This window comes from Lathamus discolor, chromosome 4, assembly GCF_037157495.1.
Source record: "Lathamus discolor isolate bLatDis1 chromosome 4, bLatDis1.hap1, whole genome shotgun sequence".
NCBI classification, from domain to species: Eukaryota; Metazoa; Chordata; class Aves; order Psittaciformes; family Psittacidae; genus Lathamus; species Lathamus discolor.
Genome location: NC_088887.1, coordinates 83,520,692 through 83,534,054, shown reverse-complemented (window position 1 = coordinate 83,534,054; position 13,363 = coordinate 83,520,692). Strand labels below are relative to the sequence as shown.

At 41.9% G+C, this 13,363-nt stretch overlaps 1 protein-coding gene across 1 annotated transcript in view; it reads right to left on the bottom strand.

The window, feature by feature from the left end:
- Positions 1 to 8,904: 8,904 nt before the first annotated feature.
- The window catches only part of MYCBP2 (MYC binding protein 2), a 180,510-nt gene continuing 176,051 nt past the window's right edge, over positions 8,905 to 13,363 (bottom strand). The window contains exons 80-83 of the mRNA XM_065678093.1: positions 12,713 to 12,922; positions 11,378 to 11,485; positions 10,892 to 11,057; positions 8,905 to 9,710 (exon numbers count right to left, since the gene is read on the bottom strand). Coding sequence (XP_065534165.1) covers positions 9,595 to 9,710; positions 10,892 to 11,057; positions 11,378 to 11,485; positions 12,713 to 12,922 — 600 coding nt within the window. The 3' untranslated portion in view covers positions 8,905 to 9,594. The remainder of the gene's footprint in view (positions 9,711 to 10,891; positions 11,058 to 11,377; positions 11,486 to 12,712; positions 12,923 to 13,363) is intronic.

Here is a 13,363-nt window from a genome sequence, read left to right as displayed (position 1 = left end):
AGTTCCCTCTTGCCCTGTCACAACATGCCCTTGTAAAGTCCCTCTTCAGATTTCCTGCAGGCTGTCTTTAGGTACTAAAAGGCTGCAGTAAGGTCTCCGTGGAACAAGAGAGGAATAAATGGGATGGAGAACACAAGGAATTGTTCTCCGTGGGTCCAGGATGCTGTGGGAATGGAGTGCTTGGGTTGCTCCAGGCAAAGGAGGCAAAGCAATGAGTGACAGTTTCTGTGTACTGCAAGTGCCTCTGCGTATGTGGTGCATGGCATACAGCTTGTATTTCAGTCCTCTGTGTGACTGAACTTTCTAACATTGTTGAGATCCCCCAAACTTAATTATTTATTTGTTGCAAGAGATAATAAATTACTGCTTAAATTTTCAGTTTCAGGCTAGTGGATTCTGATTGAAATAATTCCCATCATTAAGTTTATTAAGAAACAGGCAGATGTGATCCAGTGCTCTCCCCAGTCTTGAAATGGCTTTCAAACAGGGTGAGGGTACTTCAGTGATTTCTCAAATGTTACCATCCCTGACGTTTTTGAGAACACTATATAAAAAAAACTTGAGCAGCATTTTCTTGCATACTGAAATCTATTGAAAAAGAAACTTTTCCCCCCTCCTTCCGTTTTAAGTCTAGGTCTTCAAGACTAGTAGTGGGGAAATATGACTTGGATAGAATGTTTTTCAGTGAAACATGTTCATTTTAAATTTGAATTTCTATGAGAGAATAATCAGTTCAGAATGTCTGGAGACATTTACTGCAGCTCAGCTGTTACAGTTCTGTGTGTGTTTATAAATCTATATATGTCCAGCCTTCAGCTTTTTAGGAAATGCAACAGAAATCAGGTGGGTAATCACCTCAGCTTGAGCAGATCAATGAGCATCTCACATGCTTGTAATAGCAAATATGTGACTGTGTAATTTGTTATACAGAACACCTACACGGACCTTGTTAAATAACGTGTGTTTGAGGCTGAAGCACATACTGTCAAGAATACTGTAATAAGTGTTTTGCTGTCTCCACCTGGAAATGTTTGATGTCTTCCATTCTCACTGTTTAGAAATTCTCCTTTCAGTCCCATGTTCTGGTTCATAGCCGGTTCTCTAAAGGTGGGAAGATAACACCCCACAATTACAGTCTCTAGTAATGAAAAGTCATATTTTCAAGTGTATGATTTGCAAGCTGGAGGTGCTGGAGATGAAGGTAGACTCGGACTGCAAAGGGTTGACCCAGACCTGGGCCTGGTATGTGGGCAGAAGGATCTAGTATTTGTACATGAATGCCTACCACACTGTTTTCAGGCAGCATTATGCTGATGATGTGGTGTAACTGATCCATGTTGGGTGAAGTCAGTAGAAATACCTTTTCACCAAGGCCAGTGCTGTGATCAAATTCTGGCTTCTGCATTAAAAAAGTGGAACATCTTGTAGCAAAAAAAAAAAAAAAAAAAGTATTTTCTGGGTGTTTGTGGCAGTCTTGGGAAATGCAACAGCTGCAACTTCATTATTTTGAAGTAGCCTTACTTTAAAACCGCTACTGCATTATCTGGGTTTAGATGTATGGAGTTTCTGGGAGAGACTTCTTACAGTGCCTTGCAGTTCTATTCTGCTGCCTGATATTTGGAGTAAAGAAAATCTGCTTGAACGCCTGTGCACATACTTACTTTGTTGTGATTGTTTGTGTACGTTTTAGGCACACTAAGTGTAGGAGAAGAGGACAAGTGCAGAAGGAGCTCTCCGCATTGCATTATTTGTGAGCATAGTGTCCAAAATCAGGAAGAAAGGCAGCTGCAGCTCCACGCTTGGAGCCAAATCAGGCCTTGGACACGGTACAGAGAGCACTGCCAACAGTGTCTATGGCATCTGTTGGCAAAACATGAGAACTGGGGGATTTACCAGAACTGCATCAGAAGACCTATGGATGGCTGGTGGTGTGGGCACCCTCTCCTGGCACTTGCGGAGCCCCCATGGCTGTCTTTGGTTTAGCCAATAGGCAAACCGTGCTGTTTGTAGAGCTTGTGAGCTCTGAGGTAGCTGGCACTGAGAGAGATGGTAGCAGGTTAAGAAAAGTCCAAGTAGCGAAGGTCTAAAGACAACATTGAGCAGTCTGGGCTGGTCTGTGAAAGAGCTGTGTTGTGGCCAGCTGTGGCAGGGCACCTCAAAGCTTTAGTTAGTAACTTGAAAATCTGTCTTCATTAGGTGGTTTCTCTGCCTTACCCATCACTTATCTAACAGCAAATGAGTTTGAGAGGGGAATATTTTAAATTACAAAGGTGAAATTATTTGTGTACACTTTTAATAATACCAGAAGTCCAGTGGCCTGTACAGAGCAGAGCAAGAACAGTACACAGAAACAAGACTACTGAGGAAAGTGCCTTGTAATGTTTTATTTTTCAAAAAGAGAAGGAGAAGCATTCTGAAGTTTCAGTTTTTCTGATTGGAGGGTCACTCACTTATGGCAGAGATTTGAAGCCAAGAGAATGGTAGCTGGTAACTGCCTAGCAAATGGGACATCTCACCATATCAGGCTGTCATAGTGCAGGTACGCTTCTTCCTATCTCATCTGATAGACTACCTGTCTGACGAAGCCTGCGGCAGCATTGCAGATGGGAGGTCTTGGTTGTAAATGGTACAGCTTTTAGCGCTGACAGTCTCATCTGTGCTGATATTTGGGCTCTATTCAGGTAGATCTGAAGCAGTCATGAAGCAGCTGTCCTCCACCCTGATAAGCCTGGCTTGCATCTGGCTAGGAAAGAAAATGCAGAGGGGAAAATAATAGAAGCAATCAAGAGAGTTAAGTAACAATAAAATGGAACAGATCCAGCAATGATGAAGCAACATGAGGCTTGCAGAGCATGAGCAGCCCACTCAAGGAACATACAAGCTGTGAAGAATATTGGGAGATTAGTATGATGAGTCAGTGGCTGAAGGACCTGTTCTAGGCTGCCTGTGACAGTCTTACTATTCAGCAGGCTCTGCTGAAAAAGGAAAACAGAACTTATTCTTTAATAATGCCAAATGAAGTTATTGTTTTCCAGCTATAGATATCATTAGGAAAACTTCCTTTTTTTATTCTCTTAATATGTCTATACAGGAAAATTTTCTAGGGGAAAGTTCTTATCATGTTGGAATACAGTATTAGGGACTGATGAAGTAAGTATATATTATCTATCATAAACAGAAGGTTACAGAACAAGAGCTGAAACCAGTTATTCAAAACGAAGCCACACGTAAAACAGTCCTTAAACCAGACGACCTCAGTTTAAGGCCTCATGGCCACAGAAAAATAAAAGGTAAAACCAAGGATGAGTGACAGCAGGGTAGAGTGTTGCCTGCAACAGGCTGATTGCTAGGTATTGTTGCTTATGCTCCAGTAAAAACTGGAGATAGACAGTGAGTTTTGAGGAACCTTTTAAAGCAACTAAAATTATTTTTGTCTCTAGAGTCTGTAGTGGTTCTTCCCAGATGAGTGGCTCAGATGGTTGCTTCATTGGTGAAAGCTATCATATCACTCTGCTGTGTTTTGTAAGGTAACTGTAAAAACTGCCATTTACTGGAGCCTCTCTGATACAGGAGTGTCATGGCCTGGCATTCGATAGGAGTTCTGTACAAATGGGCTGAACGTGCTGAGCGGTGCAGCTAGCAGCACAGACAAGAACTGAACATTTTCTGGTGTGGACCGTGGATCACCACCTGAGAGGAGAACAATGCTGCTGGAGAGGGGTAGCACCGTCCTATCAGTAGGTTGACCTGACAACAACCTTTTAGAGGAGCCTGTTGGTTTACAGGGGTTTTCTCTGTGTTCTGTGGCTTTCCCTGCAGATTGGTTCAGCTGTCTCTGCCAGTGGGTGAGGAGGTAACATGATTAGCAAGCTATCAGTGGGAAAAGGTCCCGAACAGACTTAATGCTAAGAGGGGGCTGGCATTGTAGTAGGATTGGTCTTGGTATCAAGGCACTGAAGAAGGAGGGTACCTTATGTGGCATGTGAGATGACTCCTGCCAGACACCGTAATGCTGGTTTTTAAATATGGATGTTTTTAACTCTTGTGTCCCGGAACTGGGGGAAAAACACAGATGTTATTCACCAATTCCTTCAATGTAGGAGTGTGCTGGAAGGAGAGAGGCAATATCCTGCCAATAGGCACATATTCATGTGAAATGTCCACTTCAGTCAGCAGTAGGGTACTTGGGGTTTGCCAGAATGTTGAATTTGGCTGGTGGGGAGTATGTAGTTGTGCCCAGCCTCCACTGGGGGGGAAATGAAGATTTATGGGCCCAGGCCATAAAACACCACACCAGGCATATGGGAAATCCCAAAGGCTAATCCCAAAGGTAAGAGATGATAGTCTTAGGCCTAACAGTGTCTTGAACTGAGATGTTGTTGCTCAAATCCTGTTTGTACTGGGGAAAACAGGGACAGAGTTGGATGCAGATGCAGTGTTACCATCTAATGTACGTTATGTCTATTAGAGCAAAACCTACAAGGACTAAGTAGCATTCACCTTGTAGTTGGGATCATGCTGTTGGTGTTACTGCTCCTTGACAAAGTCCACTGATAGAACCTTCCTCCAGGCAAATGCATTTAAAATGTTCAGGTTCATGGGTCAAGTTTCTAAGTCTCATTAGGAATAGGCATTAGAATGGTGAATTACTGCTAGTGAACCATACATACCCTGTCCATCACAGGAAACCATCCTGAATCTCTGAGTGTTTGGAGGTGGTACAGCTTTAAGTAATGTGACAATGCTGTGCACATGGCCACAGTGGGTTAAGCATTCCCTTCACGTGCCAGTGTGTTTAATGCCATCACATGGCTGCTCAGATGGAGTGGATGACACTCCTAGGAGAGACATAGGAATGTGGTTGGGTGGGGTGGGAACCCTTTCCAGGGCAGCTGAGTCAGCAGAAAGGATAAGCTGTGCAGGGGAGGATGTACACAAAGCCACATCATGCTGTCTCAGGAAAGGAATATTAATGAACAGAGTGGAGGTGGGAATAACTAGCTGAGAGCTACCGTGGGCTGAGGGTGTTGAAATCACCTGGTCCATGCTCAAACAAGGAGCTCCTCCTGTGCCAAGGCGTGGTGCTCGATCATGCCCAGAGCTACAGCAATAGAAGCCAAGCTACAAGAAGGTAGCTGCATGGGGCATTCATGCAAAAAGGGAGCTGTTTGGATAAAGGGCACAGCCCTGTTTGATCCTCAGTGGGGCAGCATGCTTTTTTGGGCCTCAGGTGGAGCAGTAATGGGCCACAAGTAGAGGGAGGGGTTCAGGGGCTACCTGCATCATTGCCGTCCCTGCCAGATGGGGCTCCTGCAGGCTGGTTTGCTCCTCTGCCACAGGTAACTGAGAAGGTCCACAGGCACAGCCCTGCATTGGTGACTTTACTGATGTAAGAACGTATGGGAGCTGTAAGTAACAACTGACCCATTGATGCTACATTTGTTGTTCTGGTATTGCCTACCTTATAGAGCCTAGTTTATCATCCAGTTTGACTTACAGACAGGTGATGTGCTCTAGGGTAGAAGAAAAAGTGCAAGTAGTGACCAATGGAGATGGCGCTTTGTGTGTATCAGCTTTTGTATCTGTATCCAGGAAGGATGGTGCAAATGGTTATCCTTGTGGGCTGCAGAAAAGAGTGGGAGTGTAGAAGCAATGCCATGAGAGTGACAGCAAACAGCATTGTGTGTACTGATCAGCAGCTGACCCAAAGCAATGCCTCAAGTACTGTTCAGGGTTTCGGTGGCCAAATACCCTATTAGGTACAACATGGGAAGACACTCTTAAGTCCAAAGGGACTCAATTTTGACCAGCAGCAGCCAGGCTGCACAAAATCTGGTGGCAGGAGCACAGAGCGCTATGTATCTCAGCTTCCTCCTCAATCCCAGCAGACTGCGGAGGTGGCTGTTACCTGAGGAGACTGACTAGCTGGTGGGGAATATCTTTGGGGGATTATCAATGGCTTGTGATGCCCTGTTGCACTCAACTGCTGTGCTGTATTGGGTGTTACCAGTTTGTTTTTCTGTACTCAATGGCATCCATGTAGGTATACCTAGTGAAGAGCTTGGAATGCTTAGTAGTGCAAGTTATCACTGCTAGACCCCAGCAGTGAGAGCAGGGGGTGTGACAGTGGAGCCCTTCCAGCATGCCTTGGGCTAAGGGGCATGGGGCATCTGCACTACAGCTACTGTGCTCTCAGTCACCTGCAGTGTCTGGCATGGGTTAAGTAGGGGCTGTGGCAAAAAGCCTACAAAGTTTGAGTTGTATCGCAAATGACCGTGAGGTCCTGAAGCTCCTGAGCTAGCCTCTGTTTAGGTGAAACAACAAACTTAAGTACAATGTGATGAATGAAAACTGTTTCGTAAGGTTGGTGACTGGTTATTTGTCTATACCTTATTAACTTTTACTGTTTGTGTTTGGATATGCCTGTGAAAGCTTAAGCTATTTGTGAACTAATGATGTATGATCTGCGTGGGAGCACTGTGGACTCGCCTTGGCCAGGAGCTGAGTTTGGTAGGAGTTAGCTGAGTGTGGTGGCAAACAGGGTGGTGCAGGCAAGAACTATTTCTGTTGCGTGGGCTGTGGCTCAACAGCCGACAGAAATGCACGTGAGGTGCTGGAAAGGCACACAGCAATCTGACAGGGGACTGATCAGATTAGTGGCCTGCACTGGCATCTGGCTATGATCAGCAGTAGAGACTGGTGTGGGGGGAGATGCGGTGATGTGAATGTCTGACGCTATTACAGCTGAGCTCTACCCAAGAGCCTGATGCTCCTGCTCAGCCGTGCTGTCTCACTGGAGAAGTAATTGGGGATGGTCAGTTGTGTGTGAAAGATGTCCCTGACATTGCCTACTCCTGGCTCAGCCCACTTAATAAACTGAATGGAGCAGTGTCATGTCCTTTCCCCACTGTAATCTCAATTTCCTAAATTAGTACTCATATTGATCTAAAATGAAAGAGAAGGCTGGAAAATTAAAAAACAGAATTTTAGTTAATTTAACTATGGTGCTACACTCAGAAGTGTTCTAAAAAGGATAGTGGGTCAGACACCTCACTTCTCTGCTCTCTGTAGCTCAGTTTTCTAGAATTTAAGACCCACAACAACCTATGTCAAGAACTCATGCATAAAGATATAAACCAGTACAAATTATATGCATTATTTCATCTTCCACTGTAGTTAATTTGTGTTTCTTCAATATCTGTTTTGGGCAAGAGCTTTCTTGTTTTGTCTTTTTCTTCTACTGATTCCTAATTAAGTCAGCTTACAATTAGATGACTTTTCTAAACCAAATACCTTCTGAACCACATCCTGGAAGTGCCTGTCCCTCCCCACTGGAGATGACTGTGTCTGAGATAAACATCTACAGTATGGACATCATTTGGCCAGGTGAGTCACACTCCTTGTTTCTGTAAGTGAAGTACAACACAGGAGGAATCTTGACTCTTCCAAGATGCTGAATAAACCCCCCACACTGGCTTCCTCCTGACATGCAAAGAGAGGATTTGACATTATTTGAAATTGTTGTTGGTTTTTTTGGTTGTTTTTATTTTTTTGTTGAATGAAGGGCTTCATCACTGCAGGAATGGGATGAACCCTTCTCTCACCTGTTATTCTTTATGTCCATTGCAAATTGAGTTTTATCTTGTATCTTCCCCTTCCCACTGGTCATCTGTAGGTATCTGTGGGTTTCCCCTTCCCTTTTTTAAGTAGGTAATAATTCCTAACTTGGCCAAGCTGACTGCGTTGTACAAGTTATATCCTTTGATTGCAGTAGGATGGCTGCTGGCTGTGATCTTAGCTGGTTGTTCTAAAGAAAATGTCAGCTCCCATGTATCATTGTTTTTCATTACATTTGATTCCCACAGGATCTTACCCAAGACTTCTCTCAATTTACTGAATGCAGTTTCTTGATCTTGTTTTCCCTCTCCTTTTCAGCCTCACCAGTGCAGAGTGCAGGGGGATGATCACTACCCTGGTCCTGCTGGCTATGCTATCTGATACCAGCCAAATGCTGCTGGCCTTCTTGGCTGCCTGGACACAAGCTGGATCATTTTCAGTGGCTGTCAATCAGGTCCTTTTCTGCTCAGCAGCTTTCCAGCCACTCCTCCCTAAGCCTGTAGCGTTGCATGGGGTTGTTGTGGATAAAACGCAGGACCCAGCACTTTGCCTTGTTGAACCTCTTACCACTGGACACAGCCCATCAATCCAGCCTGTCCTGATCCCTCCGCAGAGCTACTGTGCTACTCTAAGATAAATTGTGCTTCAGAGGTGTGTGTTTTTCCCCAGCTATTCTAAAATGCAGAATGCAGACAGACTGAAGTCAGATGAGATGGATCACACGGGTCCAAGTCTGATGAAGGTCACCTGACATGGATGCCATCTTGAATGTAAAAGCAGCTGCTCATGTCTACCAGTAGTGCACATTTCATCTATGTGAAGAATACTAGAAAAGGAGTTGAACATACCCAGCAGAGAAAATCTGAAAAGTCTTACAGGAAAGAAAACCCTTTAGTTGAAGTTAGTTACATTTTGCTTTCACTGTACAGTAGCAGGTGTTGTGGGACTTTTATCAAATGAACATTTTGGGATTCATGGCAAAAGGCTACTTGTCCTAAAATACAACTGACTGTTAGAAAGTAATTTAAAATAGTCTCCTTTTGTGTTTTAAAATGTTCGAAATTGAAATGGCAATACTTCACATGAATGCTAGTACATTTATCCAGTTTTTTGTTACAGATTTGAGCAGCGCTTTTTATGTCTTAAGTACTTCCATAACCACCAGTTTACCCACCCAACAAACTCTACTACTTTTTAAGAGAGCCTACGAAAGTCATTATGACACCTCCCGTCCTCTCCTCCCATTTAAAAAAAAACCATGTCTGAAAACAGAGGCTTACACATTCATTAGACTTTCACTGTATAAAAATGTACAGTGGCTTTATTGACATGTACATTCCATTATGTTTACAGCTGCAAGATATGAGGCACACTCAGTATTGCACTTCATTAAAATTTCAGGCTCAAACATAACCCAGAAGTTTAAATGAAACTGCTGTTGTAATTTAATAATTCTTATACAGGACAAACATTGATACCTTTATATACAGCATGATACTTGTTACATTTACGCCTTCCTAACACAATTGTTTTTTATAACAGTCTAGGAAATAAACCAGAATATTCCTCTTTCCCATCCCCACTTGTGATGCGTTACAATTGTACAAGATTACAAAAAGTCAGTATACAATAATCAATATTTTTTTCTTTCTCCCGAAAGCCAGCATCATTCATAAGTCCACAGACACACAGATCCTTTAATAGTAATTATTTATTTGTAAATGTCCAATGTTTCCTAGGCGATGACTGTAATGGCCACATGCAAACACCTCACAAGTTCTGATGTCTTGGTTCAAAAAACGTCAATATCTCACAGCAAGAATTATGTACACGGTATTTGGCATCCTTCTTGCACTGTAAATTGTTCCTTTTACCTGGGTTATGAAATGGTCCCGTCCTCATCCCAGCTGGACTTTATTTTCAGGACACTTGAGGGATGAGGGCACCTGTTTTGCTCTGGTAAAAAAAAAAGCTAGTCTAAAAAGTGTGAGCATTTCTGCAAACTCCGCAACCCAGAGCAAATTCTTCACCAGTGGGTGGATGGACAACATGAAGTGGACATTCTGTTCCTTCAAGTTGTTTACCTTTGGGACCTATAGTGAATTTAAGAGTGAGGGGGGAAAACAGGGGGGAAAAAAAACAGAAAAAAGATTAATGCTTGCAGACAATGGAAACAAACGTGTATATATATACACGTTTCCTCAAAAAACACCGTGCTAAGTGAGTGTAATACTTCTGTAATATAAATTTACAAGGCATCAAAAATGAAGGCTTAAGAAGCAGCAGGTAGAAAGGTGCTTCACACAGTCAAAATCAAGAAGTCTAAAGGCTTAATAAGCCAAGAGAAACAGTATCAGTTAGATCTGACAAAACATGATCGAAAACTGTTAGCTCCTTAAAACAGTTATGTCAAATCTTGAATTGGTATTTGAAGAAAAAAACCCCAAATGATCCAAGTGCCATGGAATTTAAAATAAATCAAGTTCCATGTAAAAACACCTTATAGGGAGAATCACCAAAATAAGCTTAATCTCATTAATACTGTGGGAGAAGTTCCACAATCTGAAAGCAAAATCAGTAAATATGAACAAGGAGTAATACTCTGCAGGAAACAATAAGGTTATACCAGGAATTATATTTTTTTTGTTTACTTCTTTCATGTAAATACCTTAAAAAGATCGATCTCACTTTTTTTTTCCCAACAGCAAGGTAAATGATATGATTTATTAAGATCAGTTCAGTGGCACATGAAGTTAGAAACCAAGGCCTTGGGGCAAGTTTGCACATGGCAGGTACCTAGCTACAGATACAGCATTTAATAACATGTTACTTTTTTCAATACGAATTTAATGCATTGCGTCACCAGGTTGGACGGGGCTTTGAGCAACCTGGTCTAGTGGAAGGCGTCCCTGCCCATGGCAGGGGGGTTGGAAACAGACGAGCTTTAAGGTCCCTTCCAACCCAAACCATCCTCTGATTCTATGATCAGGAGTCTGAACTGCAATTGGGAATAGGGAATTTGAAATGTCTTTCTGTATCAAAATATCTAATGTTTGAATGATCAGTGTGATGACATGGCCTGTTTTATTGCCAGAAAAATGAAAGAAAACAAAAGCACGCACAGAACAAACAAATTCTAATATCATTCAAGATACTGAACTTAAAATCTACATGCCTAACTTCGTGGTTTTCCTAAGAATTATCAGTATGAAGGGTATCAATTAGAACTTATCTCAGAATTCAGTGTGGTAAATTTGCTTTGTAAAAATACTACCTGCAGGACAGTGTGGGAGTTCTTCTTTAGGGATGCTTGTCATTCTTTGGAAATCATCATGGCAAGCATTGCAAAAATGTGTTGTCCCAAAACAGAAGAAAACAGCAACCGAACAGCAGTAGCGGCATTTGTACTCTAAGAAATCCGTACCGTGTTTGGGACACATCTGAACGAAAGAAAACAGACACCAACAACTGAAGTACCCATGCTGCAACAATGCAAACTACACACTTCTACATGCTGTGGTTAATACTATACAATACATATAATTACAAATCAATAGATATAATTACAAATGACTGTGAACTGCTGTACAGCTCACGTACTTGGCCAGGCTGGATGAAGCCTTGGGTGGGATGGTTCAGTGTGAGGTGTCCCTGCCTATGGCAGGGGGGTTGGAACTAGATGATCTTGAGGTCCTTTCCAACCCTAACCGTTCTATGATTCAGAATGAAATAAAAACAGGCATCGGAGTTCTTTACTTACCTGAGCCCTTGAAACATCAGAGCACGCACCACAAATAAGCTCTCTTGGATCATAGTCATCTCCTTGTCCAGCCTCAGCATCACAACGAGCTTCGCCACCAAAATATGCCTTAATTTTATACAAACATGATTGGAGATTAAACCAGATACAGCTAGTATTTTAATAAATTCAATTTGTAAGAGGGAAATGATGAGTAACAGCCATGACAGTTGCCTCCACTGATTCCAGATACATTTTTGAGGCACTAAGACAGTATCTCTCGATCTCAGGATAAACAAGACCAAAAAATTGTGCAAGATGCTCTGACCTATGCGAATGAGTGTAAGGCTTTTGAAACAGTGTCTGGATGCTCTATCAACTGTATGTAAGCAAGAGAGGACTGAGGCTGAAAGCAGCAGATAAGCATTCTACCAGGGCTTTTTACCAGCTGAAAGGAGTATCAGGTTTTATGCACATGTGGGATCCTTTATCACAAGATTTTGCTGTTTCCTACAGATTCTTTCTACTTTCTCATCATATTCTACCAGGACACACTGGGCACCGAAATGTACCAATGATGGATTTCCTCATCTACTAAAGTATTTTCACATTGAGTGGTGAGATGAGGCAGTAAGTAACTAACTTCCTTCCTTTGTTATCATTTTATTAACTAATAAGACAACACAGAAAGTTCTTGCTCTCAGCAATTCTCGCCTTTTTGCAGTGATTGTAAAAGGACAGGGAACATGGTCTCAAGGCAGCTATGAGGAAGGAGGAAGTCCAGCTTCCCCCAAACTCTGCAGACTAAAAAGAAAAGGGAGAGTCCTATGGAATGTATGTCGGGGAATTAAAACTACATGTATCACCCAGAGTCCATCAGGCTAGACCACACATTTCCTCCTTCTCTTTTTTCATTCTTCTAACACTTCTCCCCCCCCAAGTCTGCAGTTGCAGTGAGCTCCAACTGTGGAATCTTAGGTTAGGAACTTTCCGTATCACAGAATGAATGAAACCTGTATTTAGACTATTTTAATAGTCATGTAAAGTATAAGTTGGAAGTGGGAGAAAGGGACAGTTGGTGTTCTAACACAGCATCATCTGCACATTGTTCTAAGAAGGCTACTGCCTCAATACGCTTTTGGTTTCTGACCTGCTCTGTATATACCTTTGAGCTTTACAAGGTAACACATTATGTATATTTAATTTGCCCAACACTTTGTTTTTATAATGATTTAACAATGATTTCTTTTCCTGCTTCCCTCCTTCATACACAATATATTAAATATACATTCTGTTCTTTAAGACATTACTTTTGAAACTATAACATTTCATTTGAGAAAGTACTAATCCTCATACCTTTTTGCACTTGTAGCAAACATAATAAGCATATCTGTTCATAGCGTAGCCAGCTGGGTCATTATAAAATCTAACACCTGGTGTTGTGATGGCCTCGCTCTTGTGCAACCCTTCATACTCCAGTCTCATTAGTGCTTTTCTCCTTACGTCTTCATAGAGTTCTTTGATTGGATCAAGCAAATCCTTTAATACTGTATGATTGATTTTGTTCTGAAATGAAAAAAAAACAGCTGATTAAAATATCTTGTATCTTTATTACAACAGCTGTGATAATCTGTATCATGGTCAAACACAAAAGCATAATGAATGTCATAAAACCTAAGAGCTCAGGTAATGGACAATTAAAAAAATTACTGATAATGCTTTATTTGCTGCAAAATGCTTTTTTGCTGCAAAAATAATAACCAGGAATGCTATTTATATGGTCTTTTGTTACATGAAATCATCAGCCCTTACAATAGACTGTAACAACCACAGAGGGATGGTAAAGGGTACATGAAATGCGCACCACAGCACAGGAATATTCTGACTGTATGTTTTCTCTAATTTGGGTCCTTTTTGATTTACTGCTCAGCAATGAGGACTAATGACTAACAGTCCTCATTACTGCAAGCTATTTATCGTTTAATGATCACAAGCTATTGCCGTAAG